Here is a 26,844-nt window from a genome sequence, read left to right as displayed (position 1 = left end):
GTGTGTGTGTGTGTGTGTGTGTGTGTGCGTGTGTGTGGGTGTGTCACGATTTCAGTGACATGTTTGAGAAAGAAACTATTTGTTGGGCGCCTTTCTCAAATTACAACATAATGCGCCTGTGCTGGCAGCCGCATTGCGGAAAGGTTGTGGCAGACCTTCACGAAATTCACGTGGAAACCGTGCGGGTATCGGGTGATTTCGCTCACCGTTTAGAACACTGTTCCAAGCATGCTATAGGTGTGTTTGATAGGCGACCAGTGATTGGTCAGGAAGATCGCTTGGTTTGGGGAAACGACTGTCAATAGATCAGGGAGATCACATGGTCTTTCTTTCTTTTCTACCAGCTGGGCAGACGACAGGTCTGGGGTATTGCTCTGTTGACTAAGATGGAGGATTCCAACGCGTTGAAAGACTGGTTTAGGTCTACCAACGGGCTTCTGATGTTAGTTCCATACACAGAAGGCTTGGGACAGAGGAATTTGGCTACATATTTTCGCTGACGAGCGGGAGCCAAATATTCAAGCGGTTTGCTTGGGAGAGCTGCGTTCCACGAGCTATTGAGGTATTTAAACGTTACTTTACGTTGGTGACCGGTCAATGTTTATGGAATGTAAACTCTGTGTTTTGTTTCTCCGTGATAGCGTATAACTTGCTCATTATAACGCTAAATTGTAATCTGTATATGGTTTTTGCAGATATGGAGAGGCGGAGAAAATGTCTTCAGTTGTTATTAAAAGTCTATCCTTTCAGGTACCACGTGCTCGCTGAAGGCGGAAGTTAGATATGTTTAAAGGTGGTAAAAAGGGGGATTGTTGCCATGGTCACTGCACCAATTGCTCTTGTTTCAGCTTGTTGCTGGTTGTTGCTGGAGGTGTTGCTGTACGTTTGCTGGACGTTTGCTACCTGGCTGCTACCTGTTTGCTGTTGAAGACGGGCTACACTGTTGCTGTCCTTTGTTGTACGGTTGCTGTTCTACGGCTGTTACTGGTGTTGCTCCAACTTTCACCTGTATGCTCCACTGCTCCACTGCGTTTCATCGAATGGACCCGCTTGGCTACACCGAGAGTTGAGTGCACCCATGCGTAAATGCCCCCCCCCCCCCACCTTGTCATCTTTCTAACCCTTTATGACGAACTTTGAGTTGTGACAACGTGGAGTTTTAACGCCTGTACAGGCTAAGACTTTTTTTTACAGAGCAGCTAAGTGTTTTCTAACTTTACACGGTTCAGCGTGTTCTTATTTCATAAACTCTAACTGGCTTTTGTCAGTTATTATTGCTTTACGACTTGGTCGTAAAAACACTTTTGGCCTTCACGAGAAGAGGGAGGTGGAGAGTTAGTGTATGTAAACAGACGTCTAGAACTTATACTTTTGTTGTTTCTTACTTTTTTGTGTTACTGCGAGGGTGGCTCGTGGTGTGGTTAGTCAGTTAGCAGTAATTGACCGTTTTAGGTCATTCATTTGACTTTAAAACGAGACAGTGTGTGTGTGTGTGTGTGTGTGTGTGTGTGTGTGCCCCCGACGGTGTGTTTGTGTGTGTACGTGTGTGTGTGTGTTTGCGTGTGTGTGCTTGCACTAATGCGCTTGCACTAATGCGCACTAAAAGCGGATTTCTTAGAAATAATTCTTGTTTGTTTGTTTGTTTATTTGTTGCTTAACGTCCAGCCGACTACGCAGAGCCATATCAGGACGAGGAAGGGGGGGGGATGAAGGGGGCCACTTGTCAAGCGATTCCTGTTTACAAATGCACTAACCCATTACTTGTGTCCCAGCAGGCTTTAGTAAAACTAAATTAATACCTACTGGAAGATTACCAGTTTCCAGTATGTTAAAATAGGCTTAACCTATCTACTGCTGGACTTACATCAGAACACTAACAGATTAAACTATACATGAATCGCGAGACAAGCGGCAAGAGAAGAGATTTTTGGAAAAAATACAGGTGAATGAGCAAGAAGGCAGAAAAAAGAAAAGAATTCATGAAGAAAAAGAGAGCATGACAGGAAAGAGGAACCAAAAATCTACCTAACAGCAAACTAGAAAGCTCCTGCGGTTCCAAAAACAGGAGGGGCTTTTAATTTCATAACCGCAGTGCCCCACTGCGGGAAGAAATAATTCTGTCAAGATTGTATGGGTTGTGAAAGAGTGAGTACATAATTTTATACAAACTTACGAATTTGTCTATTATTGTTGTGTCTCTCCGTGCGTCATTGAGCCCGGAGAGCCAAATTAACGAGAGTAAACATATCATGAATTGAAGACCTAGACTAACTTTTTACCCCCCGCGGGTTAGGGGGAGTCCCATATTGGTTGGGACGAGAAAGAATTTACCCGATGCTCCCCAGCATGTCGTAAGAGGCGACTAACGGATTCTGTTTCTCCTTTTACCCTTGTTAAGTGTTTCTTGTATAGAATATAGTCGATGTTTGTAAAGATTTTAGTCAAGCAGTATGTAAGAAATGTTAAGTCCTTTGTACTGAAAACTTGCATTCTCCCAGTAAGGTCATATATTGTACTACGTTGCAAGCCCCTGGAGCAATTTTTTGATTGGTGCTTTTGTGAACAAGGAACAATTAACAAGTGGCTCTATCCCATCCCCCCCCCCCCCCCTTTCCCCGTCGCGATATAACCTTGAACGGTTGAAAACGACGTTAAACAACAAATAAAGAGAGAAAGAAAGACTAACTTTGCAAATTATAAGACTAGATTTTTCTGTTCCCTTTGATAAAATCAAAAACGCATTTTCATTCGAAAACCGATTTACCGGCGAAGGGGTTGAAAATTAGTGTTTACCCGTTTGTTTGTTTTACCAAGAAATACCTTATACCGATTTGTAACGTTACATTCGGGATCACATTCTTTGCCCGTTTACACGCCCTGGATCGTGGAAGACGTGGAACGCCTAGTTGTGTCCACCGCAGGCGCTACGCACTTTTATGTCCCCCGCAAGACCAACCACAGAGTAGGTGTCTCCAAATTAATGCCTTAAAATAGTAGATAACCAAACTTTCTTGGATTGAAGTTTATATCATACTGACCGGTACTTATTTTTGCATTGGATCAGCAAGTTTTCTTACCATTTATACACTCATGTACTACATAAAAGAAGAAATTTCACCAAGACAGGTCAAAAATACTGTCCCCCACGTTAAAAATGATAAAATAACACAACGCTTGTCAAAGTCTAACTACTTGTGGATACTGCTTTCCATTTTTACATTTAGTCAAGTTTTGACTAAATGTAGAGGGGGGAATCGAGACGAGGGTCGTGGTGTATGTGTGTGTCTGTCTGTCTGTCTGTCTCTGTGTGCGTGTAGAGCGATTCAGACTAAACTACCAAACCGATCTTTATAAAATTTGACATGAGAATTCCTGGGAGTAATATCCCTGGACGTTTTTTTTTATGTTTTCGATAAATGTCTTTGATGACGTCATATCCGGCATTTTGTATAAGTTGAGGCGGCACTGTCACACCCTCATTTTTCAATCAAATTGATTGAAAGTTTGGCAAAGCAATTTTCTAAGAAGGCCGGACTTCGGTATTGCATTTCAGCTTGGAGGCTTAAAATTTAATTAATGACTTTGGTCATTAAATATCTTAAAGTTGTAATTAAAATTATATTTTTTACAAAACGATCCAAAACTACGTTCATCTTATTTTTCATCATTTTCTGATTCCAAAAACATATAAATATGTTATATTCGGATTAAAAACAAGCTCTGAAAATTAAAAATATAAAAATTATGATTAAAATTAAATTTCCGAAATCGATTTAAAAACAATTCCATCTTATTCCTTGTCGGTTCCTGATTCCAAAAACATATAGATATGATATGTTTGGATTAAAAACACGCTCAGAAAGTTCAAACGAAGAGAGGTGCAGTAAAGCGTGCTATGCAGCACAGCGAAACCACTACCGAGCTAAACAGACTCGTCAGTTTCACTGCGTTTTGCACGAGCGGCGGACTACGGTCATTGTTAAAAAATGCAGTGTGTTCAGTTTCATTCTGTGAGTTCCACAGCTTGACTAAATGTAGTATTTTCGCCTTACGCGACTTGTTAAGTGTCAGCTTAGCTTAGTTTAGACTCACGATGGGCACAAAGATCAACAGTGAAATTTGACGGGGTAAGATCCCCCGCAGCTTGGTCGATTTGCCTGCTACACCCCACCGCAACACTAGGGTAAGATCCCCCGCCGTTATGTTTATCAGAAAATAATCGCATACAGCTATGGTTTTTGTCTCAATCCACTAATTATGGATGTGATTGGCATCATTCTGACATCTTCAGATGTACTCCAACATTTGGTACGAGCAATAAGACACCGATCAACCATTGTTTTGGTGTGTGTGTGTGTGTGTGTCACTGTGTGAAATTATTGCACATGAAATATATATGTCCACTTCACACAGGAAGCTGTGAGGTTGTTGCTTTTTGCTTTCAGTCCAGAGGGATACTATTACAGTCATGCAAGACTTTAGAGGATGAGGAGATCCGTTTGTACTTTAAGGACTGTGCTTTTTAGCAGAGCAGATCAAAATAAAATAAACACACTCAACTCTGTTTCTTTTTACCTTCAGTCAAGTAATGTACGCACCGCGTATGTGTGCCTGTGTGTGTGTGTGTGTGTGTAGGCTATGTCTGTCTGTAAAAAGCTTTTCTCGAAAACTACTTGATAGCTGAGATTCTACACTCTTTGCCCTACTTTTGCACCGCATAGTTCTTGGAAGTCAGTTTCGCTCAAGTTTCGTTTGTTTGAACTCGCTACGGAGATCATGGCGGTAAGCTTTTCCTCAAACTCTTATTGTATGGAGGTATTTCTGGTCACTAACAAATTAGGTTGAGTCTGTAACTGAGAATAGAATCGATTAAATATTTCATTTTGTGAAGTAGTGACTGAATCACCTTTCCTGAATTCTGCTCGAGTTGGGTACGATATTCAGTCTTTTTAATGTGCTGCTGTATGAACACGTAGGCCCTATAGGTGTAAACAGACTTGACATGCTTGGCGTTAGTGTTGCACAAAGAAAAATCTATACACTGATTTGAATTTCGTTTTCATAGCAATTGGGAAACTCCAGCATTCTAATTATAGGAACACGTGAAAGAGCGCCATTATCAGTCAACAGCCAGAAAGTGAGGCCCGGTGTAACACGAAAAAATTACTCCCACGAGATTTTTACTCAGGAGTAAAAATTTCGTACGAACATCATATTTTACTCCCTTTACGAAAAAACTACTCCCCCATAACACGAGAAAATTACTTCCAACGACTGGTGTGTTGCGAGTCAACATTTCGGTCGAAAATGTTACTCCCCAGACGAATAAATAGCGAATAAATTATTCCATTTTACTGCCCACACCAGGTGTACGCAACTTGTACTCCCCTGTTCCCTGTTAGTCCTGGTGGTGGGAGGGGTGGAGGGAGGGTAGCTCGACATTTGTTTGCGCGAGATCACATATTGGCATTATCCCTTCGCCCGCATCCCATTTTCGCGTACAAGATTTTTACTGGAAGTAAAAATTTGGGTGAGTCAAAATTTCGTGGAGGGAGTAATTTGTTCGTACCTTATGGAGTTCTTTTCTCGTACGAAAGGTGTATTCGGACGAAATTTTTACTCCGATCCGGAGTAAATTTTTCGTGGAGTAAAAATTTCGTGTTACACCGGGATTGCGCACTCTCCACTCAACGACGTGATTTTTAGTCTCTCATTTCTCAGCGAAATTCTTGGGAGTTATTTTCGCTTTAAGTTTCGTGCGACTCTCCAAAACGGCCTGCATAAATGGCGGTAAGCTTTCCTTCAAACTCTTGTTGTGTACATGCAGGCCCTATTTCTACTCATCACAAAGACAGCTTGAGTCTGCCTGACTAAATGGTCTAGTAGTATTGCATTGCCATTTTCACTTTGTCAAGTTGTGAATCTTCTCAGTAATCCTTACGCAGCGCGTGTTTCTGCTAAATCCTGCATTCAGAGAGAATACTAGCCTACGTGGCTTGCTGTGTGATGGTAGGTTTACTGACACGAGTTTGTTCTTTTTCATATATTGAAATGCGAGCGAAACACACTCACACGACCAATCTCTTATCGCAATCAAAGAGAAGCCGCCAGTCTTACGTCACAGGCAAGCGCAAAAAGCGATTGCAGTTAGCGCTCCAGACGGAGTTTCATGTAGATCGGTCCAGTAGTTTATTTGGAATGGTTCTACACACACACACAAACACACACTAACACACACACTGTGACACACAACCGCCCTCGTCTCGATTCCCAGTTTATGTTAAAACATTTAGTGAAAACTTAACTAAATGTAAAAAGACGACGGGAGGTCTTCCATGATAGGTTGAAACCGTGACTTGAGACCGAAATTGAGTGGTCTTTGGTCTTTGGTCTGTGTGTACACAGTTCGGTGAGCACTATGTTTGGTTGTTGTGTTTGCATGTATTATGTATTGAATGTACTCAAGCCAAGCAATATTCCTGTGTACTGCACGTGCATGGTTGTAATAAAATCGTATGTCTTATGTTAGACAGATGGTCTTAATGGAAAGGTGATTTATAGAGTTAAAACTGTCGGGGCTCGGGCCTTTGGTGTGGTCCTTATGGGCAGGTGGTCTTTATGGAAAGGTGATTTATAGAGTTAAAACTGTCGGGGCTCGGGCCTTTGGTGTGGTCCTTATGGGCAGGTGGTCTTTATGTAAAGGTGATTTATAGAGTTAAAACTGTCGGGGCTCGGGCCTTTGGTGTGGTCTGTTATGGAGTGGTATAGCCCGGTTTCTAGACAATCATACATGTCTCTACACCACTCTATAAGTTTAATATTTGTTTACAGGCTTGAATGTAATCTGAATAGTTGTCCGCTACAATAGCTTACAAGGCACAAGCGCACACGCACTCACACACGCAAAAACCTGGTGTTAAATGGATCTTGACACTGCCAAGACTAATTATTATTGTTTACAAAGCTTTTTGAGTCACTTGAGAAAAAGTGACTCTATGTAATCGGTCAGTGTTAGTCTGTCCGGCCGGCCGTCCGGCCGTCCGGCCGGCCGTCCGTAGACACCACCTTAACGTTGGACTTTTCTCGGAAACTATCAAAGCGATCCGGCTCATATTTTGTTTAGTCGTGACCTCCAATGACCTCTACACTTTAACGATGGTTTCGTTGACCTTTGACCTTTTTCAAGGTCACAGGTCAGCGTCAAAGGAAAAATTAGACATTTTATATCTTTGACAAAGTTCATCGGATGTGATTGAAACTTTGTAGGATTATTCTTTACATCAAAGTATTTACATCTGTAGCCTTTTACGAACGTTATCAGAAAAACAAGGGAGATAACTAGCCTTTTCTGTTCGGCAACACACAACTTAACGTTGGGCTTTTCTCGGAAACTATAAAAGTGACCGGGCTCAAATTTTATGTGAACGTGACTCCCAGTGACCTCTACACTTTGACGTCTGCTTTGGTGACCTTTGACCTTTTTCAAGGTCACAGGTATGTCTTGAAGGAAAAAAATTGAAATATCATATCTCTGAAACTATTCATCGGATTTGATTCAAACTTTATAGGATTATTCTTTACATCAAATTATTTACATCTGTATTGTGTTGTGAATAGCAATTTCTTCCTGTCCATCTGATGCCTCATATAATATTCAGAACTGCGAAAGTGACTCGATCGAGCGTTTGCTCTTCTTGTTACATCACAAAATCATTTCCGGGCTTCGACCAGTACTCTAGGCCGACAACACCGCAAGAAACTCTACAGTCCAAGACGCAGACACCTTTTGGCTCAAACAAAGCAGCTTAACAGGTAAGACGAATAGGTATTCTACTGTACGTTACCCTACTGCCATCTTTCGGCCCTCAAGATGTTGGTATGGCTGTAAGTCCTTCAGACGACTGACAAGGGTGCACCAGTCCTCACGACATCGCAACTATTGCTTGACGTAGTCCTTGATCCTTCCAGTTCGTCTCGGCGGCTAACTGTAGAACTCTGCCAGCTCTCCATGCCATGGTCATGTACACCAAGCCGCAGTCACCAGTTCAGTTCAGCCTCCGTCGATGAAAACCCTCCAGTTGGAACACTGTAAAGTTTATAGTCCATAAGTCAACTTGTCTTTAGTTTCTTTCACTCGCACAATAAAAATACTCACTCGTCCAACATATTAAGCTGCATGAGCCAATATAATTATTTACACGTTAATTCCTGTTTTCTAAAGCCAAGAAAACGTTACGTAAAACCCTCACATGTTTAAGCAGTGTAGCACAATAGCTTAGGCCTACACAATAACGTTAAACACAGAAACAGTCACTCTTCTCACATACGACAACATGACATGAACATATAACCGGTTTCAAACATACCTCAAAAGAGTGTAAACCCAACAGTCAGTACAGTCGCCGGACTGGCATGGATATGAAAATAGAAGATATCACGTAGACTGGTAGGGAAAGTTCGTCAGTCTTCATCCTTCTTCAGTCAAATACATAAAAACAGGAGCCCGTCTGCTAGAGTGTTAATAAAAACATGAGTCGAGCTTGGCTCCTTGACGGCGACTGATTTTACAAAGTCGTTCTTGCTATGACATTGCCAGTGAGCTGTCGTCTGCATCACTTGCACGTGAAAAACCTTGTCAGTTACACAAAGGTTCAACTGCGGTCAACGTGACGGTATGCAGCCTATAGCCCTTTCCAATATCTGACCATCGCTATAGTCTATTCTATTTACAACAATACACATTACCAAAATTACGAGTAAAGCGCTTCGTAACAAGGCCCTTATGGGCAGGTGGTCTTAATGGAAAGGTGATTTATAGAGTTAAAACTGTCGGGGCTCGGGCCTTTGGTGTGGTCCTTATGGGCAGGTGGTCTTAATGGAAAGGTGATGTATAGAGTTAACACTGTCGGGGCTCGGGCCTTTGGTGTGGTCCTTATGGGCAGGTGGTCTTAATGGAAAGGTGATTTATAGAGTTAAAACTGTCGGGGCTCGGGCCTTTGGTGTGGTCCTTATGGGCAGGTGGTCTTTATGGAAAGGTGATTTATAGAGTTAAAACTGTCGGGGCTCGGGCCTTTGGTGTGGTCCTTATGGGCAGGTGGTCTTAATGGAAAGGTGATTTATAGAGTTAAAACTGTCGGGGCTCGGGCCTTTGGTGTGGTCCTTATGGGCAGGTGGTCTTTATGGAAAGGTGATTTATAGAGTTAAAACTGTCGGGGCTCGGGCCTTTGGTGTGGTCCTTATGGGCAGGTGGTCTTTATGGAAAGGTGATTTATAGAGTTAAAACTGTCGGGGCTCGGGCATTTGGTGTGGTCCTTATGGGCAGGTGGTCTTTATGGAAAGGTGGTCTCCAGGGCAGGTTCGACTGTATCAAAATCCAACCAGTCACTTTTACTTCGATATTCAATTCAGGTTTCACGCTATACCCTCAGCTGCAAGAGTGGTTGGGTCCCGTCCAACCACGAGAAATACGAGCGCTTCAAAGACACCCTGATGCACGGGGAAGACTGGGGTATGGGACTCAAATACTTCGCTATGTACTGGATCAACCTCGGCTATCTGGGAGGGGTCAAACGTCTCTACTCCCCCATGTTTGAGAACGGACCCTCGCCCATGATTGAGGACGGTCAACTGTACCACGCGGAGAGGAACCTGCTTGACCACCTGGTTTTGCAGCTGTCAGCCCTGAGATGGGACAGCGTGCGAGGGCTGGTCATCCTTCAGAACGCCAGTCCATGCTCCAGGTAATCAATACAGGTTGCGCACCTCCGATTTCTGGGCTGAGTTGCACGAAGCGAAATTGGGAGCCACCTAACTTTGTCATGGGGAGCCAGCCGCGGGGTCTGTTTGGTTTAAATTGAGATTTGTTGTGATTTCAACCAATCAGACCCCGCGGTTTGTTTCCACCCAGTTAGGCCAAAAAGAAAAATATGTCTGTTTCCGGTAACATCGCGGAAAAAAATAGGGTCGGTCGTTTTTTTGTTTGTTTTTAAAAAAAAATTTTAACCTTTTTACGTGTTTTTATTTTTTTTTTTTAAACGCTTCCTTAGTTTATTTACAATTATTTAGCACATGTTTTTGACTTAGATATATTGAAACTAAATAAAGTATACTTGACTTCATTTTTTTGTGCGAAAAGCGAAAACAAAACTTTAGGGTCGGCGCTTAAAAATAGGGTCGGTCGGGTTACCGGAAACAGACATTTTTCTTTTTGGCCTTAGGTGGCACCCACTTTCGCTTCGTGCACCTCAGCCCTGGTTACATTCTTTATAACAGTACTTGAAATTGTTTTGTTAGTTGAGCGAGAGTACATGTATATATATCGCGTTTGTGTCTGAATTCATATAATTTTTGCAGCCGATCTTGGATATAAGCAAGAACGAGGCTCAGTAAGCATGAAATACGCTCGTTGCTAGGAGGAATACGAAGCGTACACCTACACCTACTTCAGCTAACAACAGAGACAACGAAGCATGTCATGGGATAATTGTGAGCAAATAAGTTCAGCTTTATTTAGTGGTCTGAGATTCTTTTTAAAGTGAGAAAAAAAAGGTGACTCAAGTCGAACAACATTCTATTTCCAGTTAAGTCCTAAAGACCGTCGACAGGTGATGACTGACTGATGTTTACATTTCGATCTTTTTGAACTCTACATCTATCCCCACTAACAACAAAAGGTTTTGCGAAACCCCCCCCAAAAAAACCAAAAAAAAAACTGTTCAGGTTATTTTCCTTGCAACTTTGATACGATGTGCGCAGTTTCTGTAAATCCCGTTTAGTTGAATACACGGAAACCAACAAAGCAAAACTGGGTGCCACCCAACTGCATGGGTGGAAACTTGCCGTGGGGTCAAATTGGGTTGACATCACAACAAATCTCAATTTCAACGAATCTGACCCCGCGGCAGCGTTACACCCATTTTGGTGGCATCAACCGTGCAGCTCAACCCTGTGGTCTAGGCCTATATATGCATTTAGGAGCTTGTTGTAGTTTCTAAAGTAAGAAAAATAGAATGAATCTGTTTTCGATTTTGATTTTTGCATGGTGCTCAGTATCGTTTGTTCAGTTCATGACATTAAAAACAAGAGGCGAAGCCTTCAAGGCTCACGTAAGAAATCGACAAACAGTAACACAAACTCAATCACTCCGTCACACATACACACACACACAGTAAGCATAGGTGACACTGTGCAAGAAAGCGAGACACTAGATCTAGATCTGTCTGTCTGCATGTAGCCTACTTACAGACACGACTGCCAACTAGTCTCGGCCCGCTCAAAATAACAATGACCGAGACATTCCTTCGCGTGACGTCTAACCCTCTTACGCCATAATGTGACGTCTTCAAATGACGAAATGTTAAAGTTTCTACCACAGACATACACACGCACGCACGCACGCACATACGCACATACGCACGCACGCACGCACGCACGCACGCACGCACAGACAGACAGTTACGATCGCATAGGCTACACTTCGTGAGCCAAAAAACGATCTTGTAAAAAAGATACCAAGGTGTAATCTTTTCTCATGCACTGTCACAATATGGGTCCGCGTATCAGGAAGCGAATTATACAATCGTACGAACAAGCAGCCAGCTGAGGCAAAGGCGCTTCTTAGGTTTCAAGCATGAGAACCTAGACGTGGGATAAGTTTTGTTAGGTTTCAAGCATAAGAACCTAGACGTGGGATAAGTTTTGTGTAAACAATTTGTGTAAATAGTTTCCAGATTTCAAGTAGCTGACACTAGATGGGTGATACGTTGAATAAACTAATGCACATAGCTCAAGAAACTTGAAAGAACCAAAACCGAGTTACTTCTTAAATCAAAGAACGTGTACTTACCAACATGCAACGGGCGTACGTCATTCATATATATAGGCCTATATGCTTGCCAACTCGATCCCAAAGCCAACTGCGCACAGGGGCACCACCCAAGTGCACTGAATAGTCATAACACCTTTAAAACCAAGTGTGCAAAAGTCTACAAACCTCTCAGCTCAATGCAATAGCTACATCATGCTGTGCTGTCGGTCTACACAATAACGCGAAACTGCGAGTCACAACTGTCAGTCAGTGACATGCACTTGACACGATTCAATGCACCTCAGTCCAGTCCCCAAGCTTTTATTTCATGTTTACGACAGAAAACAACACTGATCCGTTTTCGGAGTGTTACTGGCTGTGGTGGAGGCTGTTGTGGTGGTGGTGGTGGTGGTTGTGGCGTGTGTGTGTGTGTGTGTGTGTGTGTGGTGGTGTGTGTGTGTGTGTGTGTGTGTTTGTGTGTGTGTTTTTCTTTCTTTCTTGAAGGGAATACTAGTGTATTTAAATCCCTGGTCAGATTCAGTTCAAATTTAGTGGATATGTTCATTTAAGCAATATGCTGACATACCTGGAAAGAAAAGGGGATGTTACCTCATAAACATTTTTTGAATCAACTTTATCTGGTAGTAAGTGGTCGGATATAATATTCTCAAAAAACACTTTGATTTTGAATGTGATCGTCTTTTACATGTTTGGCCTTGCATATGATAAAGAATACATTTTATCGTGTAGACAAATGGATAGAAAGTATCATAATATTATGATATGTAACTAACAACAAGTTTTGTGGAATGTTGTCCAGTTTTGTTGAAGCCGTACAAGAAAAGATCATCATACATTTAGTGGCAAAAGCGTTCTAGCTCAATAATCCCGAGCGTGTCTAATAATAACCAAATCCGCCTTAGCACATGTAAGTTCATTTTATACAGTATCAGAACCACAAAAGAAAATAGGGTGCAACCATAAAGATTTGTTAAAATGTGTTGCCGCCACAACCGGTGCACCCCACGTCCTGACAAGGACAACACATTTGATTCTCACTTGATTGATTTGTTTATTTTAGAATCATGGCGTAATTAAGAGCATTCTTTTACTTGGGCAAATAGCCTCCCAAACATCCACAGCCTGGCTGCTCCATGCGCCAAATAGAATTTTTTAATTTCCCGAGACAAAGAGAATGTACAAATTACAAAATGTATGTTTTACATTTTTATTAAACTGAGGTTCAACTCTCGCGGATGGAATAGCAAAGGAGTCTGCATACTTGGCAGGAACAAGAGTTGATATTTCTTTGGCTGACACCAGCCAACTTAAAACCATGACACAAGTTCATTGTATTCTCGCTTTCAGAGTCTAGGCCACATGAAAGCCCGTTGGATTGGGATGACCCGACTCAATTTTCTATCTGCCTACCCCTGAAACTTTATTTACCACTGCCAAACAAAATAAAAAATGACAGACACCAGGACACTTTGTTCTTCATCTCCACGGAAGATAAAGCGTGTGTAACCCCCACCCCCCAAAAAAACCCAACAACAACAACAACAAATACAACAACAACAAACAAACTACAACAAGAAAACAAAACACACACACACACGCACACACAAGAAGAAGAAGAAGAAGAACAACAACAACAACAACAACAACAACAACAACAACAACAACAACAACAACAACAACAACAACATTGATAACCTCAACAACAGCAGTGGACCGACCGACCCTACTTTAGCTGATCATGTAACCGAAATCCAACATTATTTTTTTGGCAAGATGTTTTTCTACCCGTTTTATGCCCCCAACCCACCGACGTTCTATGTTCCAAATACAAGTCAACCGTAGAAAATTGCTCTAATCGAGTGCACATTGACCGCTTTTGCTTTTGTTGCTGTGTGAAGAAAAAGTTTGGGGTGATAAAATCGTGCTCCTTTCAGACTCTCTGGTGTGTCAGTAAAACGCTGAAGAAGAAGGAGAGGGGGTGGGGGGGGGGGGGGGGGGGGGGTGGGGGGGGGGTGGGGGGGGGTGGGGGGGGGGTGGGGGGGGGGGGGGGGGGTGGGGGGGGGGGGTGGGGGGGGGGGGGGGGGTTCAATAAAAAAAATGTGTTGAAAGAAATATAAAGGTTGAATAAAATGAGAGAAATAGTGGAGTTTGTTTTATAAGTGGCAATAACTATGTAGCAGTATGCTGACGGTTGGAGTTGGATTTTTGTATGTGTGTGTTTGTGTGTGTGTGTGACTGTATGTGTTTGTGTATATGTGTGTTTGTATGTGTGATAGTGTGTGTGATAGTGTGTGTGTGTGTGTGTGTGTGTGTGTGTGTGTGTGTTTGTGTGTGCATGTATGTGTGCCTGTTTGTGTGAGTGTGTGTGTACGAGTGTGTGTCTGAATTCACGCGCGTGTATTTGTCTGTGTGTGTGTATGTGTGATAGTGTGTGTGTGTGTGTGTGTGTGTGTGATGGTGTGTGTTTGTGTGGGCATGTATGTGTGCCTGTTTGTGTGAGTGTGTGTGTGGGGGGGAATTCACGCGCGTGTATTTGTTTTTGTGTGTGTAATTTGCGTACGTGCGTGCGTGCGGGATCATATGTTACACGGTGTATTTTTATAAAATCATGTCTGTATTTTGGGTTAAGTGGTGAGCGAAAACTATTCACAAGTGCCACATAAATAAAGATAGGTCTTATAATCGCAAATCATCATTTTCTATTTCTCCCATTCAAGATGTTCCAGAGAATACAAGGACAAGCTGGGTGCCATCGCGCGTAACGGGGTACCGGTGACAATTGTCTTTTCGTCCTTTTATAACATCCGTCGCCCCTCCTGCGTCAAAGATAGCCACTCTCATCTTAGCGACATACTGGAGGAACAGTCTTTCAGCCACCTTCAGGAGCTCAAAAACCTAAAGTGAGTCGGTTGAACTGGTGGAATGTATTTGTGTGCGTTTGGGGTGAAAATTTGGTGGCAAAAGTATGGCAGGCAGTTTTTATCAGGCCTGGTTGAAATAATTGGCATTTAATCTGTTGTTCTTTCCCCACAAAATCGGGCAAATTTCAACCATATAGTATTGTATAATGATTGTGTGTGTGTGTGTGAGTGTGTGTGTGTGTGTGTGTGTGTGTGTGTGTGTTTGTACGTGTGTGTGTGTTTACCTCACAGTCAATGGCCTGTCTGTGTGTTTGCGCACCAACCTAAAATGCGTACTTCAGTGGTGGTAGTGATGGTGGTGGTGGGGTAAGCCTATATCTTATCTTCTTCCAAAACGTCTTTCGTCAGTTAAACATCCTCAATGTTTAAGTGTTTGTTCATTGCTCTCTCTCTCTCTCTCTCTCTCTCTCTCTCTCTCTCTCTCTCTCTCTCTCTCTCTCTCTCTCTCCTCTCATTTTTGTAAATCAATAAAGGCAGTCCCAACTGAAAATAATCATCATTTTGTCAAGGAAAGATTTGCGAGAGAAAGTCGGGAAAATTATATCCATTCACTTATGTTGTATGCTATCAATATGTACACAAGTAAATGTAAGTTAATTTGATTGTTGTTGCTATTCTTTTGTTGATTTCTTTCTTCCTTCCCTTCCTGTCTTCATTCCTTCCTTCCGTTCTTCCTTTCTTTTTTCTTCTCTCATTTCCCCTATCCTTCCTTCCTTCCGTTCTTTTTTCCTCTCTTATTCCCCCTATCCTTCCTTCCTTTCTTTTTTCCTCTCTCATTCCCCCTATCCTTCCTTCCTTCCGTTCTTTTTTCCTCTCTTATTCCCCCTATCCTTCCTTCCTTTCTTTTTTCCTCTCTCATTCCCCCTATCCTTCCTTCCTTCCGTTCTTCCTTTCTTTTTTCTTCTCTCATTTCCCCTATCCTTCCTTCTTTCCTGACATCCTTTTTTTCTTTTCTTTCTTTCTTTCTTCAGGGCTGCCAACATCTTGCTGGAGACAACAGAGCTCAAGGACTGGAAGCGTCTCCGCGAAGCACTGCAACTACCCAACACTTTCAACGAAGAGGTCTACAGGCTATCCGCCAGAAAACGCGAAGACGATGCTCTGAAGGAGGACCTCAGACTCTTGATGAGATGAATCTCTGAACAAGAAATGCAGCTGCCTAAATGGAGCGAGACGAAAATAAGCATGTTCAATAATAAGTATGAGGGTTGTGTATTTTTCGTTCTTCGAGCATGAAGTATTTGTAGCCGAGCTGAACAATATTCTTAGCGTGTCTGAAAAAGAAGTTCAGCCGCCCAAGTGAAGGAAATGTGTGGTGCGTCTCCGCGAAGCACCCGACTGCAGCTTACCAGCACTTTTAACGAGGAGGTCCACGATCTGTCCGCTAGGGAATGCCAAGACGATCCTCTGAAGGAGGATATCACAATCTGGAGGATGAGCCTAAAAGGTCAACAGTCTCTGAAGAAGAAATGCATCTGCCTGACTGGAGCGACGAAGAAGAATGACAGTTGTGGTGTACGGCAGGGGCGGATCAGTTGCTTTGTAAGGGGGGGTGCACTTTGAATCGAAAGTGAATGTGATGGGCGCGAAGCGCCCGAATTTGCTAGGGGGGTCCGGGGGCATGCCCCCCCGGAAAAAAATTTGGCTCAAAGAAGCAAAATGGTGCCATCTGGTGCCATTTGAACTTATAAATGGTCATAGAATCAGCTTTCCAATTTTTTTTTGTTTTTTGTTTTGCTGGAGGGGGGGTGCACGTGCACCCCCCCTCGTCCGCCCCTGTACGGGGTGGTATGGTGAAAAAATTACTCTTGTTGAGCAGAAGTGTTGCTGATTTATTTTTAAACAGAGAAAGAGAGAGAGAGAGAGAGAGAGAGAGAGAGAGAGAGAGAGAGAGAGAGAGAGAGAGAGAGAGAGAGAGAGAGAGAGAGAGAGACGTACACACACACACACACACTAATTTCAACACACACACACTCACTTGAATACACACAAACACATGCAAAAAAAAGGGGGGGGGGTAATTTGAATCTGACACAGCATATATTTTTAAAACAACCTTTAATTTCTATACAAAAGCAGATAATAAACAGATAGACACCGTAATAATTTGTGATTCGTTGCACTCGATTGTAATAAATCAGCGTACAACACATATCCATTAAAAGCACTCACTATTTTTCGCAAAAATAAACAATAAGTAAATGTATGCTGCCTTTTAAATGTATGTTTTGTTTAAGAATTAATTTCAAAGGGTAGGAATGTACCTCATAATTTACCGGCACGGTTGGCCTAGTGGTAAGGCGTCCGCCCCGTGATCGGGAGGTCGTGGGTTCGAACCCCGGCCAGGTCATACCTAAGACTTTAAAATTGGCAATCTAGTGGCTGCTCCGCCTGGCGTCTGGCATTATGGGGTTAGTGCTAGGACTGGTTGGTCCGGTGTCAGAATAATGTGACTGGGTGAGACACGAAGCCTGTGCTGCGACTTCTGTCTTGTGTGTGGCGCACGTTATATGTCAAAGCAGCACCGCCCTGATATGGCCCTTCGTGGTCGGCTGGGCGTTAAGCAAACAAACAAACAAACAAACAAACCTCATAATTTTAAAGCACCATACGTCTCTTTCTGTCGTTTGGTAGGCTTATATGCGTAGGTGTGTGTGGATGTCAGTGTGTGTGTGTGTGTGTGTGTGTGTGTGTTTGCACGCGCTCTGTTCCTCTTTAGACATTTTGTGACTGGACACGTCGTTTCTTGTTCATAACTTCCCCGCTTCTGCTTCGGATTAAGTTGACAACTCTTCCGAAATCCACAAAATTACGACTGAGAATAAAACATATGCTCTAAATCTCTTTTGAGGTTACTGTCTTCTTTGCCTCTCCTTGATGTCTTGTATTCGCTTTGTGAACTGAGGTAGCGAGGAAATGGAACTCGAAGACCACTGCAAAGTCTCTCCCAGTCTTTGTAACACGTTGTTCGCACGGTAAAGCCTGCATTGCTGCACAAGAAAAAATAGCTTCAAAGTAAGACAGACTTCCGAGGGCGTCTGACTTTAAACATTTATTTCGAATGGCTAGCAATCAGCCTGGTACACACACACACACACACACACATGCAGTAAGGGGGGTTAATTCGAATCTGACACATAATATATTTTTACAACCTTTAATTTCAATACAAAAGCAGACATCAAACAGGTACACAACGTAACAATATGTGATTCGTTGCACTCGATTGTAGTCAGTTACAGCTGAAACAGCACACACAGATCTATTGAAAGCACTCACTATCACTATTTTTCGTAAAATAAACGATGAATAAATATATGCTGCCTTTTAAGTTCATGTTTTTAAACAAAATAATTTTTAAGGGTATAATTAGTATGAATATACTTCACCATATAAAGCACCATACGTGTCTATCGTTCTGTCGTTTGGTGTGTGTGTGTGTGTGTGTGTGTGTGTGTGTGTGAGTCCTCACACATGAGTGAGTGTGTGCGTGTCAGTGGGATGAACCAGGTAGGCGAAGCCTGCATCTGGACTGCAAATAAACGTTTCTTCCTCGCCCACTTGCCACCGTTGTCTTCATTGTAAGATCAACCTTTCGGTGGAAACTCAAGTTTCTAAAACTACAAAACCGGAAGGAAGTGGAGAGAATGACCTTGGGCTAGGTCACCAGCTATTCAGTTTAACTCTGCCTTCAGTACAGCTTGACTTGACACAGAGACCACCCCGAGGTAAGAAACTCAGTGTGGGAGCAGCGTACTTGCCATTGGCGAAGGGGAACAAAAGAACTCCTGCTTTTTAAAGAGCTCGGAGTGGAAATACCAAATAAGTAACCAAGAAAAACAAACGTTTGTGTGGGTGGGAGGGTGGAGTGTGTATATATATATATATATATATATCTCTCTCTCTCTGTTCGTCCGGTGGTTATTTGCTCCATTTTAAAGGCATAGTAAGCCTCCCGTAAACCATCACAGAGCCCCCCGAGCGTCTACATACAGTACAAGCATACTTCCATTTGAACGCTCACCGAACGGGAACATCCTGGCTGCTTTCTGTCGAGCGTGAGAAATTTTCAAAGAATTTATTTTCGTGGACTTGGTCTTCTACAACAATGGCGCCTCGTTTTGGTGCTGGACGGCTGTTATGATACCTGAAATCACGCCCGGACAGTAAGCCTCCCGTAAACCATCACAGATACTGTCAGGCTTTTACACACAGTACAAACACCCTTCCATTTGAACGCTCACCAAACGGGAACATCCTAGGTGCCCTACGTAAAGAGCGAGCAATTTGTAAAGAATTAATTTTGCAGATTGTCTCGAACACTTTTTGGACCCATCCTGAACTCAGGTCAAACATGAGTTACTTCCCTTCGGGTCTCATTCTATCGATGTAAACTGGCGATAGCCGTGAATCGATGATTATCAAAATATTTTTGGACCGTGGTGCGTTTTTGCGCTAGACCTAACTTTTAAAATCTAAATAATAAATTGACAGCTTGTTACACAAACATTCTTTAATCATAAAAGAATTCTTTTTTCATCAAGACAAGATCAGTACAATTCGAAGTTGTGAAAATTTGAAAAAAGAAAAGACCGGAAGCAGTGTCACGCAAGGGTCGTAGCAGACGATGGTTTATCATGCATATCGCCGTTCCTCTCAACAGTCAAAAGCCATCGCTAGAGTTCTTGTGAACCACAGCCGTTTGTTTCGTGCATAAAAACGTGCTATTGTAAATAAGCTCACATCGAGTCGCATTCAAATAACTAACTGACGACTACATTGTGAAAAAGGGAAACTGGATCACACGGGTTCACGATGGCTCAGGGGTAAGATAAACCACGCAAAAATAAATTCTTTGAAAATTGTTCGCTCTTTACGGAGGGCACCTAGGATGTTCTCAATCGGTGAGTGTTTAAATGAAAGGGTGTTTGTACTGTGTGTAAAAGCCTGACCGTATCTGTGATGGTTTACGGGAGGCTTACTGTGCCTTTAACCACATTTTTGTGGTTCTCCAGAAATCAGCAAAGTCAAACACAGGAACCCTGAATTTCCGGACGAGGGGTTTCACCCGTGAGAACATGCTCAAGGTCGTCATGGAGACTGGTGTCCTCCTGGCCTCGTGCCGACCCGTGGTAGAGTTGCTGTTCAGAGAGGTAGTCGGGAGGTGGTACTTGCAGCGCATAGCACAGTCTTCTCCAGTCTTCGTACTGTGTCGTTCTTACTGCAATACCTGCATCGCTGCAAAAATGAAATTTTGGTTCAAACAGAATTTTATTCAAAATACAGAAAATGAAACAATTGATAATAAGTAACGATAGTGCACGAACTCAAGCAAAAGCCTTTTTTACGTGACCTAAATAATACATTACACAAATATAACAATAACAACATTTATTATCCATTAAAATGAATACATTAAAATGTCTTCCGCAACACGTCTAACCTGTCTGTCAACGATTATGAAGTACACATCGAAATAAGAATTACAAGGGCATTCAAAAGAAGCGCATCTTCACGATGGTGGACATGACAACAGTAAACTAGGAAGGACAAATCTGTGGAGGGGAGGGGGATACAAAGTCAAACAAGAGGAATCTGCAGAGAAAAATCATTTAAAAGGGGGATGAACACACAGGCAACCTAACAAGGAAAAAGGAATGTCTGGCAAAAAAATTAAGTTTTAAATTACGGTCTGTTAAACACTGTTTTAATTGTCCTTTTGACTTCTGTAAAGTGCCGTTCACATGGCAGACTTTCTAACAACTTTCCCGGTCGGCGCCAAGTCAAATCCAAATCGCTGCACATGTGAACAGTGCAAACGTTCAATCTTGTTTTAAGTAACGATTCTCGGCCAGTTGAGCTATTGGAGCCATATAACTATACCTCCTAATGCGGGAAGAGCAGTTTGGATAGCTATATAACTCAGTGGATAGAGCTAACCAATCAGTAAGCGCAATGAGGAAAGTCTGCGCAAAATCTTCGCCAAGTCACGGCAGCGCTCAACTGAGTTTTGGAGTCGCTGCTAAATCTGGCCTAAATCGAACCTAAATCTTCTGAGCCGTTCTCATGGCAGACTTTTCGCCGACTTGGCCTCAACAAATCGGGAGCGATTTCAAACCGTGAAAAGTTGGGGAAAAGTTGTTTAAAAGTCTGCCATGTGAACGGCACTTAACGCTGAAGGGCTTGAGTTTGAATTGAGTACACTTAAGGCGATGTGAGGCACTAAAATCACCAACATTAAACTTGGAGAATACATGGAATAACTTAGTTTTCTGGGTAGTTATTGAAGTGACTTATGAATAGAAATGAACAATATGTGAATACTACAGAACATAGATTGCTATGGAAACTGGCTTAAACAGCGCCATATTGGATTTCGAGGAAACGGTTTTTCAGCAGCATCATACACCAGAAATACATAATATTTGGCACAAAGATACACATGACTTTTCTCTACAATTATATAGACCGATTTTTTTTAGAAAAGACTACAGTTGAATTTATGTTAATTTTTGAAATAAGGATTAATGAATATGCGGTTAGAAATTCATTAATCCTTATTACAAAAATTAATATAAATTCAACTGTAGTCTTTAGTAAAAATATCGTTCTATATGATTGTAGATAAAATTCATGTGTATCTTTGTGCCAAATATCATGCATTTCTGATGTATGATGTCGCTGTAAAACCGTTTCCTAGAAATCCAATATGGCGGCTGTTTCCATAGCAACGGCGATCTGTGTCCATTAATATTTACACATTTTTCATTCATTGTTATAAGTCACTTCAATAACTACCCTGAAAACTAGGTTATTCCATGTATTCTCCAAGTTTAATTTTAGTGCCACACATCGCCTTAAAGGCTGACATATTGTCCTATTTAATTAGCCTAATTTTTTCCAGGGCTTTTCCCATCGTTGCGGGGATGTATAAATTAAGCTTCCTGCGAAGTTTTAGGTTTGAAGTCCTTACCAATTACGAGAAATAATTAATTCATTATTGCATTGTTTAGCAACAGTTCTCAAGGACTTGGGCTATTTTTAGACCGTTGACGTCACTTCGTGACGTTTCGTAAACCAAAGATGGCGTCGGAGACAGTCAGAGCGCGGTTGCGTACAATGGCAAAAAAGATAGAAGTAAACCCGTCTAAAGCTGTCAAGGCCACTAAATCTACTGAGAAGAGAAAGTGGACTCCTTGCTTCATCACCACGCAGCACCAGCGCTGGGTCGCGCTGAAAGAAAGATTGTTTTCGTCAGAGGCCCATCGCTTCAAATTGAGAACCAAGTACAAAGGGGATACTGAACTCGCCAAAGTTTTGCTGGACACGTGAGTACATAGGCCTATTAGAAAATTAGATGTACTTGTAGCTTGTCAGCTGAAGCCTGTGGCCTTATTCTTGCGAATATGTGCTGTGAGAGATCGTATATTTCCGCCTGCGCAATTTCCGGAAAACATCCACTTTCACTTTGAGACTGTTCTGTTTACATTCGACACTATCAACACCACTTTGCAATACTGAAATAAGTTTTTCTGTGTACGAAAGCTACAGCCAATCCTTATTATATCCCCTTAGGTACAGTTTTATAACATTATTGGCACATGTAAACAATATGAATTAATTAATGAACGCTACGAATATGGCAGCCTTTAATACATTTTGAAGAAATAAACTTTCATCGAAAATTGCTACTCGTGTTTAAGGTTAAGGTCACAGGTGCGATGCAGCCTGTTTCCGTTGTCTGTCCGTCAGGTTACTTTGAACGTCCTCACTATCGGATTTGTAAAAAATTTTTTTTTACATCAAAACTGGGATGACGATGACGATAATGTCGTCGACGACTAAAATAATCCTCATGATGATGATGATGATGATGATAATGATGATGATGAGATGATGATGATGATGATGATGGCGATGATGATGATGATGATGGCAATAATGATGAAAATTATGAGGATGGCAATGATGATGGCGATGATGATGATGGCAAAGGCAATGATGATGATGATGATGATGATGATGACTGATGATGATGATGATGATAATAATTAGGGAGAGGACTGAGGAGGAAGAAGAGGAGGGCCGTGAGGCTGATACTGACGACGACGATTATGACGATGATGATAGGTAATCTCACCGAAGTTTTTGCAGTCCTTCGATGTTCTGCTCGTGGCTGTAGATGGGAACCAGTCGGTGCCAATGCCCCTGATGTCGGCAAGACAGCCGTCGGATCCAGTGGAAGGACGAAAAGACCACAGAGACTTCAACACCAGAGTCCACCAGGGTCTTAAGTTCTTCTCTGTACCCCTTAGCGCACCTTTGCATAAATAACGCAACAATAATCAGCAGAAATCAACATTACTAATGATCAATGGAATAAAATGGGAAGAGATAAAGGTGAATGGAAAACAAATGACTTGCAAATTATTGTTGACGATAAACGATTTTGATATTTATATGACTTGCAAATCAATTTTGACGAGATACGCTTTCGATGACTAAGCGGTCTATAAATTTAAATTCATACAAATTAAGGTTCGTCCAGCTCAAAACATTGAAGAATGCACTCATAAAATCCACTTCAATCATCATCCCGTTTTTTCTCTCAATATTTCTGATTTAAAGGTATACACATATATATTATTTATGTCTTACCTAAAACAAGGGCTAGCGTTCTGCGTGATGGTGATGGACTTGAGTGTTTCTCTCTTTGTGACAGGCAGCTGGATCCGCAGATACTTTAACAAGGCTTCCTCTGCGTGGAGACTGCTATCGTTCTCAAACAGAGGAGAATGCAACATGGTTTCACCGTCATCGCTTCCGAAGTGTAGCCAGTAGATGGCGAAGTACTTCTTTTTGTAAGTTTCTACGCCACACATTAGCATCATTTCAAAAAGTTCGTATCTTTGCCGATTTGTTGGCGCATGCCATTCAGGATTTCCAGGACCTGTTCGTTGCCAGTCAGGATTTCCAGGACCTCTCCGTTGCCAGTCAGGATTTCTGGCATGCTGTTGCCAATACGAAGAGTCAAACTGGCCATAATTCTGTGGAACTCTCGGCTGTCCAGCGTTTTCTACCCATGGACGCCACTGAGGTCGTGGATTTCCCAGGTACGGTCGTTGAAAGTGTTCTTGCTGCGTTGGAAAAGACGGTTGAAAGCGAAACCCGTTTGGAAACGCTTGATTCCTGAAGGCGAAAGTGCCCTGGCCGCCTCTCCTTCCATGAAACCTTTCGTCAGCATAGCCTCCTTCACGAGGTCCATACGACTGAAAGAGGTAGGTAGGGCAAGGTGAGGTGAGGTAAGGTAAGGTAAGGCAAGGTAAGCTAGGTAAGGTAAGGTAAAGTATGGTAAGGTAAGGTAAGCTAAGGTAACGTAGGTAAGGTAAGGTAAGCTAGGTAAGGTGAGGTAAGGTTAGGAAAGTAAAGCTGGGTAAGGTAAGGTCAGGTCAGGTCAGGTCAGGTCAGGTCAGGTCAGGTCAGATCAGGTCAGGTAAGGTAATAGCATCTAGGACATTGTTAAAGGCAGTCTTTCTCGCGAAAACTGTTCGGCTTACGATCTCAGATTAGATTTTAGCCACCTTAAAACGGGCAAATTAAATTACCAGACAAACATCGATGTTGTTTTGTGTTCGTTAGGATATCATGATGCTGATATATATGTTCTGCGCGAACTTAGAATCCGGTTTCATTCTAGAATGGACCGGGTCCAGGTTGGAATTCTAACCCTGCGCAAGTACAGGGGTGCCATTCTAGAATGAAACCCTTGTTGCTGGTCCATTCTAGAATCGGCCGTGCGCAAGGTTGGAATTTGGGTCCAAGTTGGAATAGTCATTTCAGTTAGACTATCACACAGCCAAAGCCACAAATGTGGATTTTCTGTTTGTTTTTGTTTTTTGTGTGTTTGGTTGGGGTTTTTTTTCCGGTTTTTTTACACTTTACTCAAAGACATCGTGAATTGGGATTGTGATGTTCTGAAAGTGATTACGATTTTGAGAGACACTCAGCACTGATCGCTACGAACGAAAATTTCCGGACTGACAGTGTTTTGCCGATCTCGCTTGTAACTTTTAATCTTATTCATATACATGAAGTTGGTCTTCTGAATTGTGAAGATAAAGTCTTTAGCTTTGTATCGATATATAATATGACTATATAGTTTGAGCGAGGGAAAGGCTCTTTTTTTTTTTCTTTTTCTTTTTTTAACTAGCTTTAACGTTCTATCAGGCATGCGCCTCTTAAGAACGGTGCTGCTTTGACCACAAGACTCGCAGCCATAGCAAACCCCTCGTTATGAGCGCCGACCACAACGAAAGCAATTGGCTGCGGTGGGCCCCACGAAAATCGGCAAAGGCGAGGCTAGTTTCTGTAGAAAATCGTCTCTGTTTTCTCCAAAATGACATATCATCCCATAACTGGCGTTTGTATTTCGACATAAGGTCTTGTGGCATCTAATCATTGATTTCATTCTTTCATTTGATTCATTTGTGAACGCTGAGCTTCGAGTATTTATGCTTTTCAGGGAAAATTTTTGAAAATTCTGACTTTCCACAGTTATTACGGAAAATCAAGCTTGTCAATCAAGATGCTGTGAATTGGAATGTCATTACTAATCATTAGTTGACCTCTGGCTCAAGTGGTGTCATCTTGCTACACGGTTGAATTGCAATTCGTCAATCTCTGCCGTCACTGGGTACTGAGAACGTCAGGAGCCTGTATTTTTTTCAAGGCCAATTAGAGGTTATTTGAAAGTATGACATGGTATAATGTTGTGATTTTGGAGAGAAAAATTAATTGACTGTCATTGCAATGAGGCTTGGTCAGAAATAAAGGGTATTCACTGATTTTAAGCTACAATTCAGTTGCTTGGAAATGACAGACCTCCAATCCATTTGTAAATCAAGTGAACTCTCTTGAATGATTGGTACTTCCTCTACAAATAAATGTGCACCAGGATATAATTCTTGGAACTTTGTTCTTTTGTGTAGTAGTAATGCAGGGTTGTAGGAGTTTGAAACGTGGGCATATCACAGTTTGGAAGGTAGGGATTCTGATAGATTAAATAAAAACTGTCAAACTTTTAGGCATGGAATTCCCTTTTGAGAGTATTTGTTGTGGTAGTACTACTACTATGAATTGCTTTCAATGTTTTCCCATAATATTATAAAACCAGACAAAAGTTGTTGTTGATTTCTGTTTTTGTTAATGTCAACTTTTTTTAAAACCTGTGACAACAGCTCTATAACTCACTCTGTCCTTCTGTTGGTCTGTCTGTCGGTTAGTCGGTCTGACCGTCTGTCTGTCAAAAAACCGGACATTTCCGAGAGGGAGACAGCGCTGACATTGCAAGCGGCCGCAACCGGCTCTCATCACGAAAACAACTGCCCTGCAAACATTACCGCCCTGGTAGTCCCCCTTGCTATGGTCTGCCTTTGTTTGCGTACTCAGGAGTGTCAACTTTCTTGACATGACATGACATCGCAAGATCGCCAAAGGATTTTTTTCAGGGGTAGACAAATCAGCCCCATTTTATCAAAGGGCGGAAGGTGCAGGTGGAGACAATTCAAGGGAAGACAACTCTGTCTTACCTACCCGGTTTCATTCTAGAATGGCACCCCTGTACTTGCGCAGGGTTAGAATTCCAACCTGGACCCGGTCCATTCTAGAATGAAACCGGATTCTAAGTTCGCGCAGAACATATATATATATATTACTTTTAAGTCAGCTACGCGGTACTAGCCCCCATTCCGACAACAACAACACCAACAACACCACCACCAACAACAACGCAACAAGAACAACAACAACAACAACAGTCAATGAGCAAAAGAAAATTAATTGCTTACCATTTTCACCGTGTGGATGTATCTGAGGTTTTTCGTTCGGAACTCAACCACAACTGACCGTTCACCTCTGCCTAAACGATGACAAACTGACAACGAAAGTTAACTACGTGCGAAACGTCTTGTGTTCGTAAAGCGTCTATTCATTTGGGAAAGTAACGCAAGAGTCTTCCCGGGATTTCATACAAAGGTACCAGAAGTCGATCATAATTCCTGCATTGTACGACAAAGCAAACATAACACCCCCCGCGTG

At 42.2% G+C, this 26,844-nt stretch overlaps 4 protein-coding genes across 5 annotated transcripts in view; 2 read left to right on the top strand and 2 right to left on the bottom strand.

The window, feature by feature from the left end:
• The window catches only part of LOC138959942 (monocarboxylate transporter 9-like), a 51,639-nt gene extending 39,489 nt beyond the window's left edge, over window positions 1-12,150 (bottom strand). The window contains exon 1 of the mRNA XM_070331623.1: window positions 11,846-12,150. The gene's annotated coding sequence lies outside the window, so the exon portion shown is untranslated. The remainder of the gene's footprint in view (window positions 1-11,845) is intronic.
• The window catches only part of LOC138959943 (N-acetylneuraminate (7)9-O-acetyltransferase-like), a 167,038-nt gene that overhangs the window by 90,802 nt on the left and 49,392 nt on the right, over window positions 1-26,844 (top strand). The gene's annotated exons all lie outside the window — the stretch shown is intronic.
• LOC138959947 (uncharacterized) lies at window positions 4,692-16,505 on the top strand. Of its 2 annotated transcripts, none has more exons than XM_070331632.1 (4): window positions 4,692-4,782; window positions 9,409-9,740; window positions 14,545-14,727; window positions 15,720-16,505. In XM_070331632.1, the coding sequence occupies exons 1-4, from the start codon at window positions 4,777-4,779 to the stop codon at window positions 15,880-15,882; spliced, it is 684 nt and encodes a 227-aa protein (XP_070187733.1). In that variant the 5' UTR covers window positions 4,692-4,776; the 3' UTR covers window positions 15,883-16,505. The 2 variants fall into 2 exon arrangements, with proteins under 2 accessions (XP_070187733.1, XP_070187732.1); XM_070331631.1 differs by lacking the exon at window positions 4,692-4,782 and adding an exon at window positions 5,649-5,790.
• LOC138959945 (uncharacterized) lies at window positions 17,890-26,736 on the bottom strand. The gene is made up of 4 exons (XM_070331629.1): window positions 26,595-26,736; window positions 23,407-24,017; window positions 22,889-23,068; window positions 17,890-19,986 (listed from the first exon to the last, which is right to left on the bottom strand). The coding sequence occupies exons 1-4, from the start codon at window positions 26,595-26,597 to the stop codon at window positions 19,776-19,778; spliced, it is 1,005 nt and encodes a 334-aa protein (XP_070187730.1). The 5' UTR covers window positions 26,598-26,736; the 3' UTR covers window positions 17,890-19,775.

This window comes from Littorina saxatilis, linkage group LG2, assembly GCF_037325665.1.
Source record: "Littorina saxatilis isolate snail1 linkage group LG2, US_GU_Lsax_2.0, whole genome shotgun sequence".
NCBI classification, from domain to species: domain Eukaryota; kingdom Metazoa; phylum Mollusca; class Gastropoda; order Littorinimorpha; family Littorinidae; genus Littorina; species Littorina saxatilis.
This window is presented reverse-complemented; position numbering and strand designations above follow the sequence as displayed.

Excerpts from the sequence above, each read along its gene's own strand:
- LOC138959947 (XM_070331632.1), top strand. Across the intron at positions 9,741-14,544 it reads AACGCCAGTCCATGCTCCAG|ATGTTCCAGAGAATACAAGG; the intron begins GTAATCAATACA and ends CTCCCATTCAAG. Across the intron at positions 14,728-15,719 it reads CAGGAGCTCAAAAACCTAAA|GGCTGCCAACATCTTGCTGG; the intron begins GTGAGTCGGTTG and ends TTCTTTCTTCAG.
- LOC138959945 (XM_070331629.1), bottom strand. Across the intron at positions 23,069-23,406 it reads AACGCTAGCCCTTGTTTTAG|GTGCGCTAAGGGGTACAGAG; the intron begins GTAAGACATAAA and ends ATTTATGCAAAG. Across the intron at positions 19,987-22,888 it reads GAAGGACTGCAAAAACTTCG|CGATGCAGGTATTGCAGTAA; the intron begins GTGAGATTACCT and ends TCATTTTTGCAG.